At 48.5% G+C, this 22,469-nt stretch overlaps 1 protein-coding gene across 1 annotated transcript; it reads right to left on the reverse strand.

The window, feature by feature from the left end:
* Positions 1-207: 207 nt before the first annotated feature.
* Positions 208-20,994, reverse strand: LOC116952575 (tryptophan 5-hydroxylase 1-like). The gene is made up of 8 exons (XM_032972045.2): positions 19,685-20,994; positions 18,462-18,731; positions 16,007-16,074; positions 13,612-13,802; positions 10,796-10,931; positions 8,384-8,510; positions 5,837-5,964; positions 208-2,681 (listed from the first exon to the last, which is right to left on the reverse strand). Exons 1-8 carry the CDS (start codon positions 19,976-19,978, stop codon positions 2,501-2,503), a joined length of 1,395 nt encoding a protein of 464 aa, XP_032827936.1. The 5' UTR covers positions 19,979-20,994; the 3' UTR covers positions 208-2,500.
* Between the last annotated feature and the right edge of the window lie 1,475 nt (positions 20,995-22,469).

Genomic DNA, 22,469 nt, shown 5'->3' on the forward strand with positions numbered 1-22,469 from the left:
ATGCTGCTGTTGGGATTCGTCTCCGTGAAGTGAAACGCGATTTGGTTGAGTCGACAAACTGCCAGCTGTTTTGACATTTTCACTGAACAACATCACTCTCAACAAGTTATCGCGATGTAGAGGATCTAGTTGCCACGACTGCCTTCTCTCTCGAAGCAAACAGGACGAGACTGTAAAAACTCGGCGAGATCAATGATAAACATCAAGTAGTGGCAGAAATGTTTATTTCAAGGGGAAGATACTTATATAGAAAACTTAAGTGGGGGAAAAACGAACGTAAAATACTTTTTTTTAACGTCAGGAGCATTGCGTGGCATTGGCTGCTGAGATGCAGGAAAAGCATTGGTCACCAGTTGATGCATGAACAAGCAAGTCAGCAAACTCCGGACATTATGGCCGTGAGTTATTTGCACTTGACATATTTGACAATACGCAGATGATTTGAGTTTGTCAGCCATGACAATGGCCGAGGCAATGTAGCTCTTGGCAAATGTAAGTCCCAGGGCTGGACATTGTGGGGGTCTCGAGGTAAACGCTCCTAAAATGAAGCTCACAGGTGTCACGGGATTGGAGTATGTGGAGGTAGTTGAGGGCTTTGTGTGCCTGGGCAGGATCGTGCATTATGTAGGAGGTTGTGGGGAGGTCAAGAGATGTATTGTTGTCAGGGTGGGATTTCAATGCGTTACGTAAACCACTTTAAATTTACCCAAAGGTCAAATGTAATGTTGCGTCGCGAGTTTGAAGGAGCACTAATGTCCACGTTACTCACATATGCATCGGTGCACTGGAATTTACAAAGTAACCGGGGAAATATTCTGGGCGTTTAAATTTTACTTCAATTGCACGTCGACAGTGCTCGGAAAGAAATGACCAGATTAGGGTTAAACGATTTTTTTTTGTTTCAAGTTTGACATACGAAGCGTTGGAAACAAAATCTGGAACGGGATGTTTAAAAGGGTACAGCGTGTGTACACACGATGCACAGGGCAGGATACTGAGACACACATTGAAAATTGTATTCCATGTTTTGGCTGTCGCCTAATGAGGCAGGCTGTTGTAATTACCGGCGCAACGTCGTGCTCCAATTGTAAATGTTGTGGGTTTACTCTCCAATACACCGGTATGCTGCTGTACCACTAAATAATTAGCACGTTTTGTTGACGTGATACACCTTACTAATTGGCTGTGTCGGGTGGTGCCAAGTTTAACGACACATTTACATTTACGCGATCTAACCCCAAAAAAACCCTCCCTATTATGGTATTCCAGTTCAATAAATTAAAACTCAACACACACCGCCATGCGGGGAAAAATATACAATGGACAACATTTCTGGCGATAGCCCTCCAATGCGGCATCGCCAAGTAATTCGTTTAATATTCAATCTAAGATAATCTTGATTTGATCTAAGATAAGCTTACTGATTAAGAATCATTGATATGGGACTCAGGCGTGTGTTTATGAAAACCATACAAATGATATAACCTCACAGTGCTTGTGAAATCTGAGATAATTAATTCCTGGTCGGGATCATATTCCAGTCGCTCGTACAATGTGAATGACGATGCCTGATCGTTATAGTGTTATACAAACGCGTACTAATACACAGCATATGCCACCTTAATAATTTACGAACAATAAGATGTACCATCTGATCTACTGAAATGTTAACATCAAAGACACTCTGATAATAGCAATGTTGTGCAAATGGCAATATTATGTCAGACATTACATATTATTGTGAGCAATTTCAAACAGCTTGTGCCCCAAGCTTTAGAATCTAGTTGCTAGAATACATGGACACGTGGATTCAAGGTCATGTTGTTAAAATACTTATACGTGAATTAGCCTACCTCTGGCATACTGTTCAACTATGTACTACAACGCAGATGGGAGTAGCATGTCTCTCTCTGGGACCGGGCTCATTGAAATGCTTCACCGTTACTTTTCACACTTCAAATATGTGGCACGCACTTGCTCACAGTCGTAGGTTTGGTGGTTTAGCAGTCGAGCTTGGTGCGGCTCTCTAACTCGATGATAGGGACCGAAGCTGCCCGCTTGCGATTAGTTGACAGTGGAAACTGCTTGCCTATCATTGGTTTATGAACCCTGATCGCTAACACGGCATTGACGCTCTCCGAAACCAAACCCAGGCACCAGTTCTAACCACGCAATCACTCAAACTTAAATGCTGTACCTACCCTTAACCCTACCGTTTTCTCTAAACATATCCCTTTGGCACGCGTCTATGCCTGAAACCATTCCTTACCATCATACCCTAATACTGACTCGATCTGGAATCACAGATTTAATTTCATACTGGTCATCGTTTAGTCCCAGGTAATCATTTTCTTAGCCCGCTAGTACTTTATTGATGGCTAGCAGGCCATAACACTATTTTCATCAGGCTTGCCCATCGAATCTAATGCCAACAACAACAACAACAAAAAAACCTCTTTAATATTCTCCCACTACGGCGGACGAGTTGAGGCTTGGAGCATCACGCGGCCCCGCTCACGGAGAGCTCGTTGAGAGCCGTGTAGGCTGGGTAGAGCCGGTCGCGGAGGTCGGCGACAGCCTGGGCCACACTCGCCGGGTCCCGCAGCGTGCGGACGCCCTGCGAGTACGGCTCGTAGCGGAGGGCCCAACCGCGCCGCGCCGTGCACTCCGCTGCCTGCCAACTGCGGGACGCGACAACGGTCAGCGAAGCCGCCGGCGAAGGTAAAGCGGTCGCGACGGTGTAGCCACTTGAATGCCTTGACAACATCACAGCTCATCTCCATCATTCTATTACCCTGCTGGGGTCCAGCCAAAGCCCCTTCCCACCCCAGTGGCAGCAGCTGTGTGGTGTGCGGCATCAAGGTGACCGCAGCACCGACCTGCAAAGTATATTCGTCTGCCAGTTGCGGGGGGGGGGGGGCAAGGTTTGAGTTGTGCTTTTTCCCGATTACCGTTTAGTCATTTGCAAGTCGTACCGTATTCTCCTGGTTGCAATGTAGAGCAAAAGTTGGGGGTGCTTCGAGTAATCCGGAGAATACGGTCGGTAGAATTTGGTAAATTTGGACGATGATGCCGGCACACGTGGGCTATTGTATCGGGTGAGAGTCCATTAAAGCAATTGACCGAATTCATATGAATGGTGGAAGTGGCAAAAGGTAACCAAACGGGGACCTCCCCATAAGTCCCGGTTTTTGAAAGCGCATCGTTTTGATTCAAAAAAGGCCTACCAAGGTGAAACCTTTAAATGGAACGTGTGTAGTGACGCGCTTATTTTCTGAGTACGACATATGCTATGAGCTCTGTTGAATGGTTGTGAATGCGCAAGTCACAATGGTTATTTCCCCCCCCCCCCCCTTAAGCTTTAACCTTCATGGGGTCTCTTTCTGCTCAAGCCTCCAAAGGGGTCTCTTAATTCACCACGTTGACCTTCGCATGCTATTTAAATTTATTGGCTCACTCTCCAATGCAAGACTATACATTTTTACGATTGGTTTTCGTCACTTACACATCTCACGATTTGATAAGCATCTTTGTCTATCGGCCCCGAATCGCCTTGGCACAATGACTGTTTGTGTGAAAGGCTAGCTACACTCAAGAATTCCAATTTACATCGGGCCTATTCCGCCATTAGCAAACCGCATTCTGCCATTATTTATTTCCATGGGCCAAAGAGAACGGATTTGCGGTGTAGCAAGGACAGAGCCGTACAAAAGTGCAACATCTTCATCGAATTTCAACGGCAGAATCGCGCAAATCTAAATTTGAGGACGAAGCCACTCCAGCGAAATGAGTTGATTTGGCCAAACTTTTCCCACACCTCCGTTCCGTGAAATGCATGGCAGGAATTGTCGAGCGGCTACGGCTAATGAACATCGCTGCGTTCTATTGACAGCAACAGCAGCAGCAACAAAAACCACATTGACGTCCCACAAAGTGAGACTCATTTTTTATCGGCCCCCTGAGGGTTGATGGTGGTGGTCTAGACGGAGGGAACACACCGAGGAGAGGACGATCGGCGCAGCGATGGGAGCACTGGAATCAAACTCGCGCGCTTGCCCAAGATGCATCGTTGTATCGCAAGATCGCGAGAGAGATGGCGACGGCCTAGGGAAGCCTTCATCCAGCAGTGGATTAACCGAGGCCGATGATAATGGTGATTTGAACCTTGCAAACTTCTAATTGTGAATCGAGTGCTTTTCGACACGGGGCAGTCTTTTATATACGTGCTCGTCTTGATCGCGTGCGATGCAATACCGCGTGCTGAAAAAGCTCAAATACTTCAATAACAGCATGAATCAGGGGTGGCTAAAATTGCTTAAATACCGTGTTAGCAATTTGTGTGCTGGGGGGGGCGGTATTTGTGAACATGGCTAACATCAGTTAGCCGCGTATCTGAACTGGTCCTGGGCTACCCCTAGGTTAACTCAGCCTTAAATGAGTGCACTCGCTGGTGCAGTCTAAACGACAGCACTGGGTGAGACAACCGCGGCCCGGGTGGCGCCCTTGCCGCTCCGCCCCCTCGCGTGGCGCTCCGCCCCCTTCGCGTGGCGCTCCGCCCCCCGCGCGTGCCGTACTCAGCCATGAAAGGTGCTCGCTGCAGAGCACTTGACCCATGAGCCTGCGTGGGCTGTGCGGGTGGAGGGGGACCTTTGCCTTTGTGTGCGAGCTGCTGCCCGTGCCTAAATTAGCAAATATTGACGAAAGCGGTCCCGTTGGAAACGGGATGACCGTTGAAAGGCGATGTGACATTGGAAGGTGAATTCTCGGGTGACCTTCGCCAAGAGTTTAAGGCAATGGATCGAGCTGTGATAGTAAAACAAGAGACTCTCGGTAACTTTTCTGTTTTTGCGGCAGCACAAATGTAGATACTCTCCTCTTTGTGCTGTACAATTTCAGGGCTAAATACTAATATCGCTCTACGGCGTTAAAAAGGCAATACTCTCTCTCTCTCTCGACGTTCGTCTGGTGCTGTGAAATTTGACATGAAAGCGTCACCGCTACTTGGCAATGCAATGGGCAAGCGCATGCACGGTCTGGTTCACTTTAACATTTCAATGCGAGGCGACGCACGCGAGCCACTTTCGTGGAAACGTAAGTATAACGTAATAACGGCGTATTGATCAACATTGCAAATTACAGGGGTATCCATTGTAATAAGTTTGAAAACAGACGGTGCGCTGTAATGTTTGTGGCAATCCACAGCACGGTGTTGCGACGACATGCTGCAGTTTTAACCATGCTGTGAAGCCTTTTCAGCTGCCCTTGTCGAGCTATTTCTCGGATGGAGGCCTCCCCAAGCTGTCGGTTTTGAGGCTTGTTTGACCATACTTCACCACGCTGGGCCAATGTGGGCTGCTGTAGTAATGGGGGGGGGGGGGGGGGGTGGGCGCACAACCGCTTCAGCGAGCACTCCGCCGCTGACGTTCGCCTTGGCTGGGAGTTGAACTCAGGCGGCGAGGTATACAGAGCAGTGCGCTAACCACTGTGCCACCGCTCCGCACCCACAAGCACATGTGTAAATGTGCAGCCCTTCTACCAATCCACCGCTGGATGAGGAGGAATTTAATCATACTTCGCCACGCTGGTCAGTTGGTGAAGATGATGAGAAAAGAAGTCGCGTAACAACAATGGATTTTGCCACGTTGCACTGCCCTCTGCTGCCCACCACGTAGCCCCGCAGCAGCCTATAGCAACCCGTTATACAGAGTGGTCGCCCATCCAATCCACCAAACAGGCTCCGGACCTGCTTCGACTCTGAGATCTGACGAGATCAAAAGACCAACGGTGCGCCCGGCCATAGGCTAAGTGCACCCTTCGTGAGTCGGCAATTATGTACCTCGCATGAGACAGCGCGTCTTCCAGGCTTGTGATGGCGACGTCGTGAGGGCCCACGGAGTCTCCAGGTTCCGAGCAGACGGGTAGGCCCGCCTGGCGGAGTGCGAACTCGCACACGCTGTAGAAACTCTGCGAGAGACGTGGGATGGGGGGGGGGGCACAACGCAGGGCTCGTTACTCGATATTCCATCGAGACAAATTTGCCTTTGTACTGGGAAATCTGGGAATCCTGTATGAATGCTCTACCGTATTGGGACAACTTCACAAAGGGTATGCGCAGTGAAGTTGGGGTGAAATGACATTACTCCTCTTATCTGCGTGTACAGCACGCGCATAATGAGGATTACCCCGTACGGTGTCTAGTATTTAATTTCAAAAAAATCCCTAACAATCGGAAGAACTTCCAATCAGGGCTTCCTTATACTAATTTGTGTTGTCAGTAATAAGCTATGCATATTGGTAATTTCCGACATCATTCTGCCAATGAAAAACTTCCCAGAAGAGTTTAAAAATCCAAGTTTACGTGAAAATCTTAATATTTCTTGGGCAAAGCCGGTCAATAAAAAACTTTATCTCTGGAAATGCCCTGTAATTACAAATGTATAGTGCAGTTTTATTTGACACTGAATTCAGTATTCAAGTCAATAATACTTTACTAAATAACGGGCAGATCCTGAAGTTTTATTTTACATTTTCTGACCTCGCAATCAAATGGTAAATATATCCGCTTCACTGTCACAAGAGTTGCAGTTAAACAACATTGCTTTAATGGAAAGGTGTTAAAAAGCCACTATTTGAAACATAATATGGTAAATAATACATACCTGAGTAATAAATGAGATTCTCATCGTGAGTTAAAACTGAGCAGCACTGCGATACATGGCACCACGCTCTTAAGCACATATGACGAGAGGCTGCCTGAAGTTATTGACCTTGATGACTTTGAAGACCCAAGTGAAACTCGAGATGATCAATCTTTGTAAATGAGAGCCATCGTATCCACGTTCTTGACCTACACGCTCTAGTCTAACTGCTGTGGCAGCGCCTTATGTCTGTTCCCAAGATGCAATTTTGCCTTATACTTTCTGTAATTTTAATAATTACGAAAAGAAAACATCACCATAATTGCCACTAGAACCACAGTGGTGACTACCACAGCCATCATCACCATACCACTATCTCAGCCGCTTAGGGCTACTAGCTAGTGTAGAACTGGTATGCAGTTGGCATCGACTCGGGGGAACGAGCAAAGTTACCTACCCGAGTGACAGATGGAGAAGTTGTGACAACTTGTGACGTGCCCATTGTTCCCTCCTGTAACGTTGAATTCGGTAGCAATTCTAGCATACCACATTGGCCATTTGTGGTCCACCTATTACACCTGCGACTGATGGACAGCCGCTCCCCACCGAGTGACCGTGGCTATCAAAGCCTGACCGTGGGAAAGCTTCGCCCGGCAGTGCCCGACGCTTCGCTCATCCGCTGGTGGAGTCTCGAGACGTCCACAGCGCCGCTCCCGCAACCCCTCAGCCTGGTTCACCAGCCTCGGCCAACCAACGCAAGACACGGTTGCCAATCGCCCCGCCAACACGAACAAGGCAACAAGAAGCCATTTGTTTTAAGAGCGACTGCGCAGAAGAGTCGCTTCTTTCGCAGCGATCCTTCAGTTCGCACGGCCCAAATCTGTCCAAGCCACCCTTAGAGAGAGAGAGAGATAGAGATGGAGAGTGGCTGCAGTGAGTCAAACCAACTATTGCACAGCCCAGACCTTTCTCCCCGGCGAAACTTTCTGTACTATCTATACAGGAACCTGAAGCAACGGACGACGTGGTCGTCGCAAACATGTTGTTTTTGTTTGTTTGTTGATGTGGCTGCGTCTGGCAGGATTCAAGAATAAGAAGTTCACTTTTCTGCCGCGATATCCTCGTGAGATTTAAAGTGGGGCTGGCCATGTATGTAGAGACGAGAGCTGTCGACTCTCTTGGCACTGTTCAAGTTCAGGCTCAAGACTTCGTGTCCTCCGTCTGCGGCTGACCGCCTCGCTCGATAGAGCACGGCGTCTTTGAGGTGTGGTCACAAGCGATGCTGCCAGGATTCTCACATCGCTTTCGGTGTCGGGAAATGCAATGCGACTTTTTAACAGTTTGACTCTCTCTCTCTGACGATTTACAGGCACCCTCTTGCACGAAATGTTTGCGGTGTGCGAGCTGCGCGCACACATCACCATTGACCCCGCCCACCTTACTCTTGTATCGAATCCCACGTGGAGGTCAGCAGCCCCTTCTCAACTACGGCGGAAAACTTTTTTTCTCGCGTTACAGGAACGAATCGTCGCCATGCGTTCGTTATGAGTAAGAAGCCGCAAGCATCTGGGACAGTTCTGTTTCACGTCGCTACCGCGCGCCTTGCCGTTATACGGCGTGACGCCCGAGGTCTCGCTCCACAGTGCTTCTTCAGAAACTGTTCTGTTTGATCATTTAACCCACAGTTTGTATTGTGGCGGGCTTTTCGTGCACGTGGATATTGCGTTCCGTGGAGAGGAAGTCACCTCTGCGAGGAGCTGCACGTCGGTGTTTGACGAGCCCAGAGAGGCGAGTCCCATGTCCTGCACGGCACGCGCCACTGGACCCATCGTGAGAAGCGGCACCAGCCCTAGCAGCAGTCCGCACACGTCCCTGTGTACACACGAACAAAGGCAAACGTCCCCCCCCCCCCATATCGCCTTTAACAGGCTGGTTTGGCCAAGTGCTTCTAGCTAAAACCTGTGGGTTCAATGACGGCTGGCACGGCACGCAAAAAGGGTGGCTGACCAACACACCCAGGCGCCCAGCCGCTTTTGTCTCCCCAGGTGTTGATGTTTGAACATCACGCCAGGTCACCTAAGGGGAGGCCCAGGACCGGGTCAAATAATCGCCACCGATTTTGGTCGTAAGCGGGACTCGAACTCGGGTCGCCGTGTTCGTAGCGCAGCATACACGCGAAATGTGCGTTTACAGCCCTTTTTAGAGTACACTGCTAGATGAGGGCCTGTCCCATGCCGTGGGGGTTTTGCTTGACCATACTTCACCACGATGGTCGGTGCGCATTGAAGGTGGGGGGAGCTAGGACCAGTGTAGGTATCTCTCTCCACTGACGTTGGTCATTAATGGAAATTAAACTAAAGTTGCCAGTAAATTCACGTTGAAGGGAAACAATAGACTAATAAAATATATATAAATATGCAGCACACAATGCAAACCGACACACCTGATGACGACCGTTTGTGTTATGGTCGAAACGTCGTGAGAATTTGTATTGTATTATATATATTTTATTATTTTATTGTTTCCCTTCAACGTGACTTTACCGAAAGAGCTAAGAATATGAATTACTGCAGTCACGAAAGCTTTAAATCAAAATTTAAAGTTGCCAGCATCATAGCGCAGAAGGCAAACCGCAGTGTCACCACCACTCCGTGATAAAAAAAAAAAACTACATCAAACAAATAGAGTAAACCACTTTGATATATTCATTTTGTCTAAAATCACCACACAGGGCCCAAGCTACGCACACATTCCATAACAACCATCCCTCGTGGGCTTCAATATGAGAGGGTATGCAAAACTGCAATGGTATTTCCCATTAATAATCTTCAAACTAGAGCAAGGAAAAGGCATGCACCAGTTGATATTCAGGTCGGGGTATTGGTAGCATACGGGCAGCAATGGCTATCTGCTATCAATCGATGACAGCGTCATGCCTCGTCAAACGTTCACGCACAGCCCTTCTGTTCAGTCAACCGCTGGACGAGGCCCTCAACCACGCCGTGGCGGTTGTCTTGACCACGCCTCACCGCGCTGGTCAATGCGGTGAGGTGAATGCAGGGAGAATCGGCGTGGGAGCATTTTGACAAATCAACGGATGTATTTTTCTACACTGCCCTCTGCTGACAACGTGAACCCGCGGCAGTCTTCAACGACTTTTTTTTTGCACGAATGTGAGTCGCCATTAATTCCATACTATGGTTTGATCATACTCCACCACGCCGGTCACCGTGGGTTGTAGGTGGGCACCATAGGCGGTGGGCGGATAGAAGTGCAGTACAACAATGGACTTTTTTGCACTGCCCTCCGACGGACTACCACGCAGCGCAGCTTCCCTGCAGCTCGTGACAGCCTAGCGTGTGTCGTGGTCACCCAACCCAAGAACTATCCAGGCTCAACATCCCTGCTTAGCTACAGAGATGTGACAAAAAAATTGGGCACATTCCAGGTGATTGTGTGTCAGAGGCTGAACCAAAAACACACGCGCACTAACATGCAGACGCATTCACGCCCGTGCACACATGTACTGGCATGTAAATCGACATTAATGCACAGACGTAAAAACACACACAAAGACAAGAATTTGTATAAAACACACCGAGAGTCATGTGCACACACACACACACACTGGCATGTAAACGGACAGTCACACTCTGAGAAACACACACACACAGGTGTGGTGGCGGACGCCTGTAATCCAGCACTGTGGAGGCGAGGGTTGGTGGATTGGACAAATGTTACCAAACTCTCTTTCATGATTGGACAAATGTTACCAAACTCTTTCATCATGGGACCTCCGTTACGAAACTCTCTTTCCATTGGCGTCGAGGTCCTATACCGTGGCTCGCCAGGAGAAGGCAATAGAGTACAGTATGGGATAGAGTGTTTCTCCCTCGCGCACATGGTAAAACCCACGGGGTAAACCCTCCAGGTTTTTCCAGTTTCCTCCCACATGTAAACGTCCCATTAATTGGCTGAAAATATCTTTAATGCATAGAGGACCGCAGAGCCTGGGCAATTGTTGGCGCCAGTTCATCGCCTTCCTGCTTGTCTGTGGTTCCTCCCTCTCGCGCGTCACTAGTTATTATTCCCCCTCCCCCTCCCCCCCATGATTATCTCCGCGTGCATGCGTGCGGTTTCGTCTCACTCCGCCGTACGTGCGGTGCGCTGGGTGCGCGACGCTGCCGGGGCACGCGTGGAGGGAGCAGGGCAACACGCGGAAGGCGAGGGCCGAGAGGAGGACGCGGGCGGGCGGAGTGCCCGGCACGGGCCACAGAGAGAAGCCAGTGTGACCTGCGGATAGAGAGGGAGAGAGACAGGGTTGGGGCTCGTCACCGTCACATTTTACTGCTCAGTGCTTTGCGTGTGGGGAAAAGCGCTATATGAATAAAATGCATTATTGTTTTTTTGTGTGTGTTTTGATTTCTGTTCTGCTTCCTTTGCCGTGCTCTAAATTTTTTTTTTTGCCTTGGTAACTTTGGTTGACCCGGTGGCGGGATGTTAGCTGCCTCGCCTGGTATACAGGAGGTCGTGGGTTTGATCCCGCCCCTGACGCCTGCTGTATATTTGGAGCTTGCGTGTCTCTCTCCCCGTGGTCGTGTGGATTTTTCTCAGAGTGCTCCGGTTATCCCCTCCACATTTAGAATCAACAACACGCGCTCAGAGTATTTGGCTGCTATACATTTCCACGTGATAAGCCAACTTCGTTGAGCTATCATTTGTGGCTAGGTCGCTTCTGAAAAAGGGCTACATAGCTCAGTGGGCATTCCCTGGTAAAATAAAAAAAATAGTTAAGTTTAGGTTGACCCAGGTCACTCTTGCAAATGATTCTATATCTTGGTCTCTTGTAGTTTTCAATTGGTTAAACAATATTTAATTTTAAATCACTCACTCATCATCTAACCCACTCATTCACACACTCACTCTTGTAAATGAACCTTACCTGGCCTTTTGATTTCGCTCCAGATTAAAACAAACTAAACCTGAAACTTAAAACATCACCTGTAAACGTCACCTATTATATACAGTGAGGGAAAAAAGTATTTGATCCCCTGCTGATTTTGTACGTTTGCCCACTGACAAAGAAATGATCAGTCTATAATTTTAATGGTAGGTTTATTTGAACAGTGAGAGACAGAATAACAACAACAAAATCCAGAAAACGCATGTCAAAAATGTTATAAATTGATTTGCATTTTAATGAGGGAAATAAGTATTTGACCCCTCTCCAAAACATGACTTAGTACTTGGTGGCAAAACCCTTGTTGGCAATCACAGAGGTCAGACGTTTCTTGTAGTTGGCCACCAGGTTTGCACACATCTCAGGAGGGATTTTGTCCCACTCCTCTTTGCAGATCTTCTCCAAGTCATTAAGGTTTCGAGGCTGACGTTTGGCAACTCGAACCTTCAGCTCCCTCCACAGATTTTCTATGGGATTAAGGTCTGGAGACTGGCTAGGCCACTCCAGGACCTTAATATGCTTCTTCTTGAGCCACTCCTTTGTTGCCTTGGCCGTGTGTTTTGGGTCATTGTCATGCTGGAATACCCATCCATGACTCATTTTCAATGTCCTGGCTGAGGAAGGAAGTTCTCACCCAAGATTTGACGGTACATGGCCCCGTCCATCGTCCCTTTGATGCGGTGAAGTTGTCCTGTCCCCTTAGCAGAAAAACACCCCCAAAGCATAATGTTTCCACCTCCATGTTTGACGGTGGGGATGGTGTTCTAGGGGTCAAAGGCAGCATTCCTCCTCCTCCAAACACGGCGAGTTGAGTTGATGCCAAAGAGCTCCATTTTAGTCTCATCTGACCACAACACTTTCACCCAGTTGTCCTCTGAATCATTCAGATGTTCATTGGCAAACTTCAGACGGGCATGTATATGTGCTTTCTTGAGCAGGGGGACCTTGCGGGCGCTGCAGGATTTTAGTCCTTCACGGCGTAGTGTGTTACCAATCGTTTTCTTGGTGACTATGGTCCCAGCTGCCTTGAGATCATTGACAAGATCCTCCCGTGTAGTTCTGGGCTGATTCCTCACCGTGCTCATGATCATTGCAACTCCACGAGGTGAGATCTTGCATGGAGCCCCAGGCCGAGGGAGATTGACAGTCCTTTTGTGTTTCTTCCATTTGCGAATAATCGCCCCAACTGTTGTCACCTTCTCACCAAGCTGCTTGGCAATGGTCTTGTAGCCCATTCCAGCCTTGTGTAGGTCTACAATGTTGTCCCTGACATCCTTGGAGAGCTCTTTGGTCTTGGCCACGGTGGAGAGTTTGGAATCTGATTGATTAATTGCTTCTGTGGACAGGTGTCTTTCATACAGGTAACAAGCTGAGATTAGGAGCACTCCCTTTAAGAGTGTGCTCCTAATCTCAGCTCGTTACCTGTATAAAAGACACCTGGGAGCCAGAAATCTTTCTGATTGAGAGGAGGTCAAATACGTATTTCCCTCATTAAAATGCAAATCAATTTATAACATTTTTGACATGCGTTTTTCTGGATTTTTTTGTTGTTATTCTGTCTCTCACTGTTCAAATAAACCTACCATTAAAATTATAGACTGATAATTTCTTCGTCAGTGGGCAAACGTACAAAATCAGCAGGGGATGAAATACTTTTTTCCCTCACTTACATATACATTTTGTATGTTGTATGCTGTGGAACTTCTTTCGCACACTACGTAGCCAACCCTGGTAAGCGGATGTGCTGGGGAAGGACAGCAAACTAAACACAAAACGCAGTTACAGGGCAACAATAGCATCATTGACGAAAGTATTGGGAGTTTGTGTGTTTGTTGCTGTTGTTGTTACGAGTGCTTTTCCACCGCTGCCAACGCAGCAGCATCAACACCAAAACAAATAATGATGACGATGACGTGTCCATCCTTCATTGTGGGGCAGCACTCGTTGTGAGTGATGGGCCATGGACGTAGCGCGCAAGCTCGGCTCGGCACGGCACGGGCACGCCTCCCTCACCGTGCAGCAGCTGTGACACGTGGCTCGCCTGCGGAATCGCGCTCGCGCTGTAGGCGGTGACCGTGAGCTCCTCCAGGGCCGCGCGGAACTCCGGCTCTGCCCCGGGGGCACCCCGCACGGCCGCCTCCAGGGCGCTCCGCCACGCGGCGCTCTCCCGTGCCGAGTACTGCAGCACGGGCGCCGGCTCGCGGCTGCAAGGGTAGGGGCGGAGGAGAACAAGGAGAGATGAAGAATCGACGCTGATTGAGTGGAGGAGTGGAATGGGTTGTGCGATATTGACCGGTTTGGTGCTAATTGTAGCAAGGCCGTAGCCATGGAGTCAACATTGGGGGGGGGGACCAAATCTTCTAGAGGATGTGGGGGTCCCCCCCCCCCATAAAAAAAAAATCTAAATTTGAAAACTCATTTCCTGCCTAAAATATTTTAAAATTCACTAACACATAGGATGGACTTTTTATTTAATTTTTTACAATAATGTCTAATAGTGCATTGTATTACACTGCTCTGTTTTTTTTTACCTTTTCTTGTTTCATTGTATGTAATGGCAGAGATTAGGGATTAATAAAGTACAACCATAACCACAATCATATGAACATAAATCTATTTTATAGCATTATATTGGGGGGGATATTTTGAGCATATTTGAATATTGGGGGGGATGTGTCCCCTCCAATATATATATTATAATTACGGCCTTGAATAGTAGCCACTTTCACCAGGTAAGGCCCAGAAGCGACCTGGCTTGTCACAAAGGAGAGCCCAACATAGTGGCGTATCGTGGGGAAATTCACACCAGACAAATACTTTAAACACATGTTTTTAAATGTGGAGGGAAAAACCGAAAAATTCCACGGGGAGTTAACATGCAAACCCCAAATATCCATAATACAGTTATTTTGGGGTTAGATCGCATAAATATAAATGAGTCGTTAAACTCCGCCACCACCCGACACAGCCAATTAGTAAGGTTTGTCACATAAACAAAACATGCCAATTCGTTACTCGTACAGCACACTGGTGTGTTGGAGAGCAAATATTTACAATCTGTGTACGATGTTTCGCCAGTAATTACGACTAGCATCATACAGGCGTTAGGGTCAGGATCGAACCTATTCGTGTAGTCGCAATATTCGCGCAGTAACCATACAAAGTAGTCATAAGCAAACTAAGGAAAAAGCTTAGGGCCCCAAATATCTCAGGGAGTGGGAGAGGGGGGGGCAGACAACTGAATTAATAAATACACCGAATATCAGCTCGAACTCATTAAAAATATATTTAATTAACTTATAAAATATGTTTAATGATTAACATTTTTTAAATAACTGAAATATAATTAATTCCCCTATTACCTTAATAAATTCAAACACATATTCTTAGTTCTTTCGGTAAAGTCACGTTGAAGGGAAACAATAAAATAATGAAATATATATTTATTGTTATATATTTCATTATTTTATTGTTTCCCTTCAACGTGACTTTACCGAAAGAACTAAGAATATGAATTACTGCAGTCACGAAAGCTTTAAATCAAAATTCAAACACCTGTGATATTGTTGAATTGTGTAGCTTTTTGAGAATATGTAGTCACGTGATGCAAGCAAACCATAACTTATGGTTAAGGCCCCCAGTGGGCTTCATCACCACTCACCATATATTGTATTTCAAGGAGTTCATAACATAAGCAGTACTTAAGTTCCCAGGTGAAGGGGTCGGAGGTATTTTCCGGAGCTCAACCCTGGACAGCTCCGGCATAAATTAAGCTCTGAACAGAATGAAAGTTTATTGTTCGGAATGTGACACCTTAGGGCAGTGTTCTTCACTAATATTCAGAGGGGGGGCCACTTTCGCCGACAAGACATCATCAGTGTGAGGAGGGCCGCCGCACATTTTGAAACCATTGGGATTTGCCAGCAGCGCGATGGGGAGTGTTGTCACGTGTTGTGAATTATCGGGGGCCGCACTAAAGGCCACCAGGGGTCCCCAGTGGCCCGCGGGTCCCTTGCAAATAAGTACTCCGCTTTGGGGTGGAGTCCTCATCATTAGCCATACGTATTACTAGCTTAAGGAAATTGCGTAATTCTACTCAGTTCTTTATCCAATATTCACTGTTTCTGGAAGAATCGGCATTGGGATGATTGACCAATTAACGCGAAACGAGTGTTCTGTTTGTGGTCGGTGAAAACAAAAATAATCACTCGCACAGATGGCCCACAAACCCTAATTGCTTTAGAGCCCCCGTGGGTCAACCCAAAGTGCATGATGGAATCGGTGGCATTCAATCTCGCAGGACGTCCACACTTAGCGAGTGAATCTACTCCATGAAGGTTATTTACAGCATTACCGGTGTTGTGTGGTCTTTTTTTGTACTGCGGTACCTGCATACGCGGTGACTTACAATTTGTATTGAAGAGCGAGCTCAGAGAAGTACGCCCTCCTGCTTTCATCAAGTTCGGAGCAAAAATCCTGGGGGGAAAACAAGGAATATCGAGATCATACTTTTTGTTTGCGGTGCAGGGAGGCACGTGTTTGTGTTGTGTGTTTATGCGGAGTGTAGCGCTACGAACGGCCAACACCAGTGACGATTATCTACACTGGTCCTGGGCATCCCCTAGATCGACTGAGCCTCAAATGAGTACTTGGTGCGATGTGTAAACATCGTCACCGGGGAGACAAAGGCGGTCGGGCGTGGTGCTGGCCACCCACCCCCTCGCGTGCCATGCCCCGGGCCTTCGTAGGTGCTCGCCAACAGCACTTGCCCCCAGCTATATGGGTGATCGTCGTCTTTGTGGAGATATGTGAAGCGATGGTGGAGTCGTAGTTAACGCACCGCACAACGAATCCAGCAACCCCAGTTCGACTCCCGGCCGTGGCCAATAAGAGCAGCGGACATCTAAAATAAGTCATTGGACTGGGGTCGGCTTTTAATGAGTACCTGGTGCTGTGTGACAACATGATCACTGGGTAGACAAAGGCGGATGGGCGTGATGTTGGCCTCTCGTGTGCCGTGCAGACCTTCATCGGTGCTTGCTAAACGACACTTGCCCCAACAGTCTGTGTTGGCTATAAGCGGGAACTTTCTAATTGCTTTGTGTTAGGGAAAGCGGAGATGGAGGTGGGCTCGTGCGTGCGGGGTGCGATGTAGGGTTTATCGTCAGTGTGTGTGTGTGTGTGAAATAATCCACTTGACACCTGCTTTCCACCAGGCATGCTCAGAAGCTTGAATAACCCCCACTGCGGATTGAAGCAAATGGAATCCTATACAAGCACAATATTTCCTTTTATTCCGCCAGAGCAGGGAATTTCAACAGGATGTAATACTCTGCTTAATTGACCCAGGCAGGTCATTTTATACCATCGCTGGACAGGCGTTTAGGGGCTGTCGATGGTTGTATAAATAGTTTTTTTGAATCTCTAGTGGAGATCCGGTGTGGTGGAACGGAGGCGCAGTGATTAGCGCGCTGCGCTATAAGCACTGCCACCAAAGACAACTTCCCGGCCATGGCCGACATCAGTGAGTCGTGATATCTGAAACGGTGTTATGGCCGTGTAATTTTTTTGTAAAATCAATGATTGAATCATTCACTAAATGACGCGGTGAAATGCTTTTAAATTGTTATTTGTATCCACGGGGACATATATTATATACAAAATATAAAGTGCACGCGTGATCTTGGCTCCTGCTCATGAATTCTCACGCGAATTCGCTTATGTCAGATAATTGCACTTACAGACTAATTTATAATTTGCCTCTCTGCAAAAATGTTTGAGAATGAATGTTTTAATCTCACCACCGACGAAATGTCAATCGTGTTACTCGAGCCTCGGCTGGAACTTAGCATCTGCCACTGCCTCACTCTGTCACGCAGGAAACGCGGCGTGGTGTTACACCCAGTCGTGAAAAATCTTAAAAGCCTGCAGCGGTGGCGAAGAGATGTGTTGGTAAGAATTTGATCAATGCATTTCCACGTATGAATAATAATACAAATTCAACGTGGCAATCGTAATGGGTGTTGGAGGGATAATTACAAGAATATTGCCATTAAACTACTCTGTGGCCGAGCCCATAAATAAATACTGTATGCATCGTAATGCGTCACTGCCCGCTGAGATCATTCGCTGGCTGCACTTCAGAGATGTACTCCTGGAGCTGTCAAATGGTTCACTCACCAACCTCGACATTAGCACAGAAACGTTACCGAGAAACTCCCCCCCCCAACCGTACGAAATAAAGATACTGGTCACAGCAGGATAAAGGAACTGCAAAGCTTTTTCAAAACCATGCATCTTTAGTAGCTTTATGAAAAGGCCTCTGGCCATAGATCACGAAGAGCGGCGTCAATGTGTTCATTACTCGGAGCATTTAGGGCTGAGATGAGTCAAATGATGCGACGAGAGACCACGTGTGTCACGTGACGGATTGTTTAAGCAGTCGCACGTGAGGACCCTGGTGAACTCTTGGTTATTGCTCGGATTCTAACCCGGTGGTGGTACATTGATTTGATACGGGCATTTAACGCTCGTTAATAGACGCCAATCCATCTCAATCGTATAGTTATATTGTTTATTTTGTTATTTGTTTATTTCCCAACAAAACCTAGGTGTTGTTTTTCTTTTTTACGCGTGAGAATTATATGCTAAATCGTAAAACCTGAGAGAAAGACCGATCACTTAATTTGTATACGGGATGCATTTTCTCACCGATGATTTTCTGAGTTGCGGCGAAACTGAGCTAGGCATCGTGACTAGAAATCACAGTCACGGCGATAACGATGACAGTGGATGTGGTGTGCCGGGACACACAAAAAAACCCGGCTCAGACGCGGACAACATTGAGCCGCGATGAAACCCACTTCCGAAGATGAGACGTCGTCCCACCGCACCGCAGCGAACACCTCCTCCAGGTGGAAAATGTGCGTCGGGAATGGCACGACCGGATTGAGGGCTCCACACGACTCTTCCGCTCCCTCGATCGCCCGGGCCTCCTGGCCGCCGCCGGGGGCTCCCTCGACTCCTGCAGGCACCGCCGCAGCCTCGGAGTCCTCCCCTTGAAAATCCAGGCAGAACTCGATGAGCGGCTCCGAACCTCGCCAGCGCAGGCGAACTCCCTTCACTTCATTGGCCTGCAGAGCGGGGGGGAGCACGCCACGACACACCACACCATAAGCCAAGCCACACCACACACCACGCCAGATGCCACACCACACGCCAGCCACACCACATGACACGCAATGCAACATGCCACACCACGCCACACGCCACGCAACACCACACGCCGCATCACATGCCACATGAGCCACTGCACTAGCGGGCACACAAACACCACCGACACGTGTGGGTAGGTGGTGTGTGCACGCGTGAGACTGACCAAAGCCTGATTGGTCGGCTCAGGCCACTGGTGCGTATCGTGCCTCGATGGCATTGACACCGCGTGCCGGATTTCGCTCGTCACGACCCTCTCTGGTCTATGGTTGCTGAGCAAAATTCCGAACGGGTTGGTGCGCTCCGCGTATGTGCATCGTCAGATCGGGACTTGTGCTCGAAGTGCATCCACGATTAGAGAGAGCGAGAGAGATGGAAACATTAATAATTATCACGGTCGATTATTTAGCGGCTATGGCACGTATCTGCCGCCAGAATATCGGCCGCGTTCGTGACTTGTGTCAAGTTTCCCGCGCGCATTGCAACCTTTGCCGGTGAGTGGGTATGAGTGGTTACAACACAATATATATATGTTTTTTTGCCTTGAACAGAGGCTCAGACGCAGTATCCTTACCAATGACCTCTCGTGACCCAGCATCAGGACAAATTTTCAGCAAGTCTGGCTTTTGCTGATGAGACCCAAGTGGTGGGAAACCTAATCAGAGTTTTTCTTCTTTAAACACGCTTGCGGGGTGTTGGCTTGAAACCCCTCTAGGACCGATTGGCTCAAACATTATTAATTATTTGATGCGGAGAGACCAACGAATATCCGTTGAATGTATTCCGCGAAAACTCAAATCGGCTCGGACTGGCGCTGAACCGGCCAGGCAAGACAGCTCGACTCTCCCCGTCATCGCCTCGCCGCCACGTTTACCTCAATCATAGCCAAGGTCCTGGCGAGGGCTCCCGTTGTATCCGCGTCACTCTGGGGCGCCGAGGAGTAGTGGGATCCACTGCTCACGGGGCCAGAGCTGCAGACACCGTTCGGCTGCCGCTGCTGCTGCTGCTGCTGACACCTCCATGGTGACCCGCGGAGGGTCTCGCCTCCGCACCAACGTTGACTAGACCCGCCGGTGCCGAGCTCCTTGCGAGAAGAGGCGTCACAGGGCGGCAGGAGGGAGAAAAGGCGGCCCAGCGTGTTGCAGCAGAGGACTCGGTCCAGGAACATTTTTTGGAGCGAAGGCGAAATCGCCCAGAAGGATTTTGAGAGATCGAGCGAATTGATCGGTGGATTATAAATTTGAAGCGTGGTGCACTCACTCCCGTTGGTGCGATTGCCAGCGGGCTGACTGCGCGCGCGTGTGGACGTGTTAATTGAAATATACGTCGGAAGTAAACGAATTGACGGAACTCATCGGTGGGCTCATAACGATCAATTAAAAACGCACGCAAATCGATCGATGCATGCAAAATGGTTTGGCACTTTAGAGACGGGCAAAACTTCGCGTCAACGAACCAAATTGTGGAGCTGCGTTGTGTTCTCCGGTTGTAGAAAGCTGGACAGATTGATCGTATAATTGATGCAAATATCGAAGCTAATTGTAAACGACCTAATTAGCTGATCACTCCCTCCAGGAGTAAGTTACAATTCGTGAGAGAGAATGAATGTTCTTAATGCGAAACCTGAAAAGATGAGCGTTAAACCCAATCCTCCGTGTTCACAGGTGTTATGAATGAATGAAGGACTGATTGAGCGAGTGCGGAAATTTGCGTTCTTCGGTGTGCCCTATAACCTAACGGAAACACGGCTCTTGCCAAGCTGGAGAGGCTGTTTGAGCTAGTATACGGTACGGGGCAAATCAAGCAGAGAACGACTGAGTGAATCGGTGAACGTTCTTAGCTGCACGAATGAATCACAGAATGGATCAGCGCAGGAGCAAGCAGCTGAATGAATGAGCGTCCAGCCGTCAGCCTATCTGGATTCTCTCTCTCTTCCCTCCCCTCTCCGCGCCGCTTATATAGAGAGCAGGCGCCCGTGATATCGCCACGAGATAGGCGCGCAACAGGACACCGTATCGGTGTGCCAGGAGTAAAAATAATATTCTAATCGCGTGAGATGAAAAGCGAGCTAAAGTGAAGGGCGGAGAGTGGCGATTGCTGGAGGAGATGACGCATGCAGCGGTGGAGTTGCAGGGAGCGGTGCTGCAAGTAGCCGTGCGGTTGTTGGGCTCATTGTGGGGGAGTGGTTGCGAGTGGTTGGGTTGGGTTGGGTTTTTTTTCAAATGTGATCATTTGTGGGTGGTTGTGGAGTTGGGTTTGATGGGGGGGGGGGGGGGGGGGTATTGGATGGCCGAGGTACGTAAGTGCTTAATTGGTGGTTGTGGATGGTGGTGGGTGGATTAGTGTAGTTACAGATGATTTAGTGCGGTTGTATAGGAGTGAGGTGGCTTATGGTGGTGGATTTATCTATTTATTATGGTGGTAATGGTGGTTGCTAGATGGTTGGGAGTGGCTGCAGGAATGCATTGGTGGTTGTAGTTTGGTTGTAGTAGTTGAGGTTGATTTGTCTGGATGGTGAATACACTTCACTACTAAACCTTAAAATCCGGGTTCCATAGCAGGTCATTGTCAGGACCAGTGGCGAGTTTTACTACGCATATCACAGCTGTAGCAGGGATCGAATACTCATCCAATATTTGTCTGTGCCTCCCAACCTCCAATCCCCAGGACCCCCAGGGGAAGGGAGGGATATGTTTCCGGAGCTTAGCCCCCGACAGCTCCTTTGTAAAATTAATCCCTGAACTGTCGCAACTTATGTCTGCAATAAATAGCAGTTGGTGTACGCTGCCTGAGAGGCAAAGCCAGCAAATTACTGCCTACTTCATTTCAGTCTGAATATACTCAAGTTGGAGTGGTCTCCCCGTGGATACGTGGGTATTTCTCCAGGTTACTCCGGTCTTCTCCCCCACATCAAACACGGACGAATCAAACCAAACCAATTGTCCATAACATCGCCCTCTTGACAAAGGCCGTGCACTCCTTGAGTAAGGATAACGTTTGTAAGATGTAGCTTGGGATGGAGGCACGGTTTCTGAAGTGCACGCAGTCCGTTGCCTTACGATGTGGATTCATACAGAAACTCAATGCCGCGGTGGTAGACGTTGTCAAGACAACAGTTGGACGTACGTGTCCACCTCCGACTCGAACTTCAACGAGATCGGGGAGTCGATCGCAGGAACGACCGAGCAAGGTTACCAGGCAACAGGAGCAGCAGAGGAGGAAGAGCAACCGCGCCTTAAGGATGCTACGATAAATAACAACAACAGCTGTGGAACATGGACACCATGGGTTAAGGACGCATAGTCATTCATTCTGTGCATATAAACGGACAGCCGTAGGCAGACGAGAAAGTTGAAGATCTTGAGCCTGGGCTTGAAGGGAGGCAAGGAGATCGACAGCGCGGATGACTCGGGCAAGGCAGGTTCCGGAACATGGCACCAGTAGAGCAGAATGAGCCATCGACGGTTCAGTGGGCTGTGTGGTGGGTGCCGCACAAGTACGACGGATTACATTTGATGGTCCGTGGTCGAGACTAAGAGTGAAGTGCATTCAACGGAGGGAACGCGCACGGGATCACCGCCCACTACAGAGACGGAGCAATGGAATGAGCTTGCGCGCAGGTGCCAGCCGGATTCGTTGCATCTTTGGACCGCGTGAGA

This window comes from Petromyzon marinus, chromosome 3 (assembly GCF_048934315.1).
Source record: "Petromyzon marinus isolate PM22_M1 ecotype Great Lakes invasive population chromosome 3, UKy_Petmar_22M1.pri1.0, whole genome shotgun sequence".
NCBI lineage: Eukaryota > Metazoa > Chordata > Hyperoartia > Petromyzontiformes > Petromyzontidae > Petromyzon > Petromyzon marinus.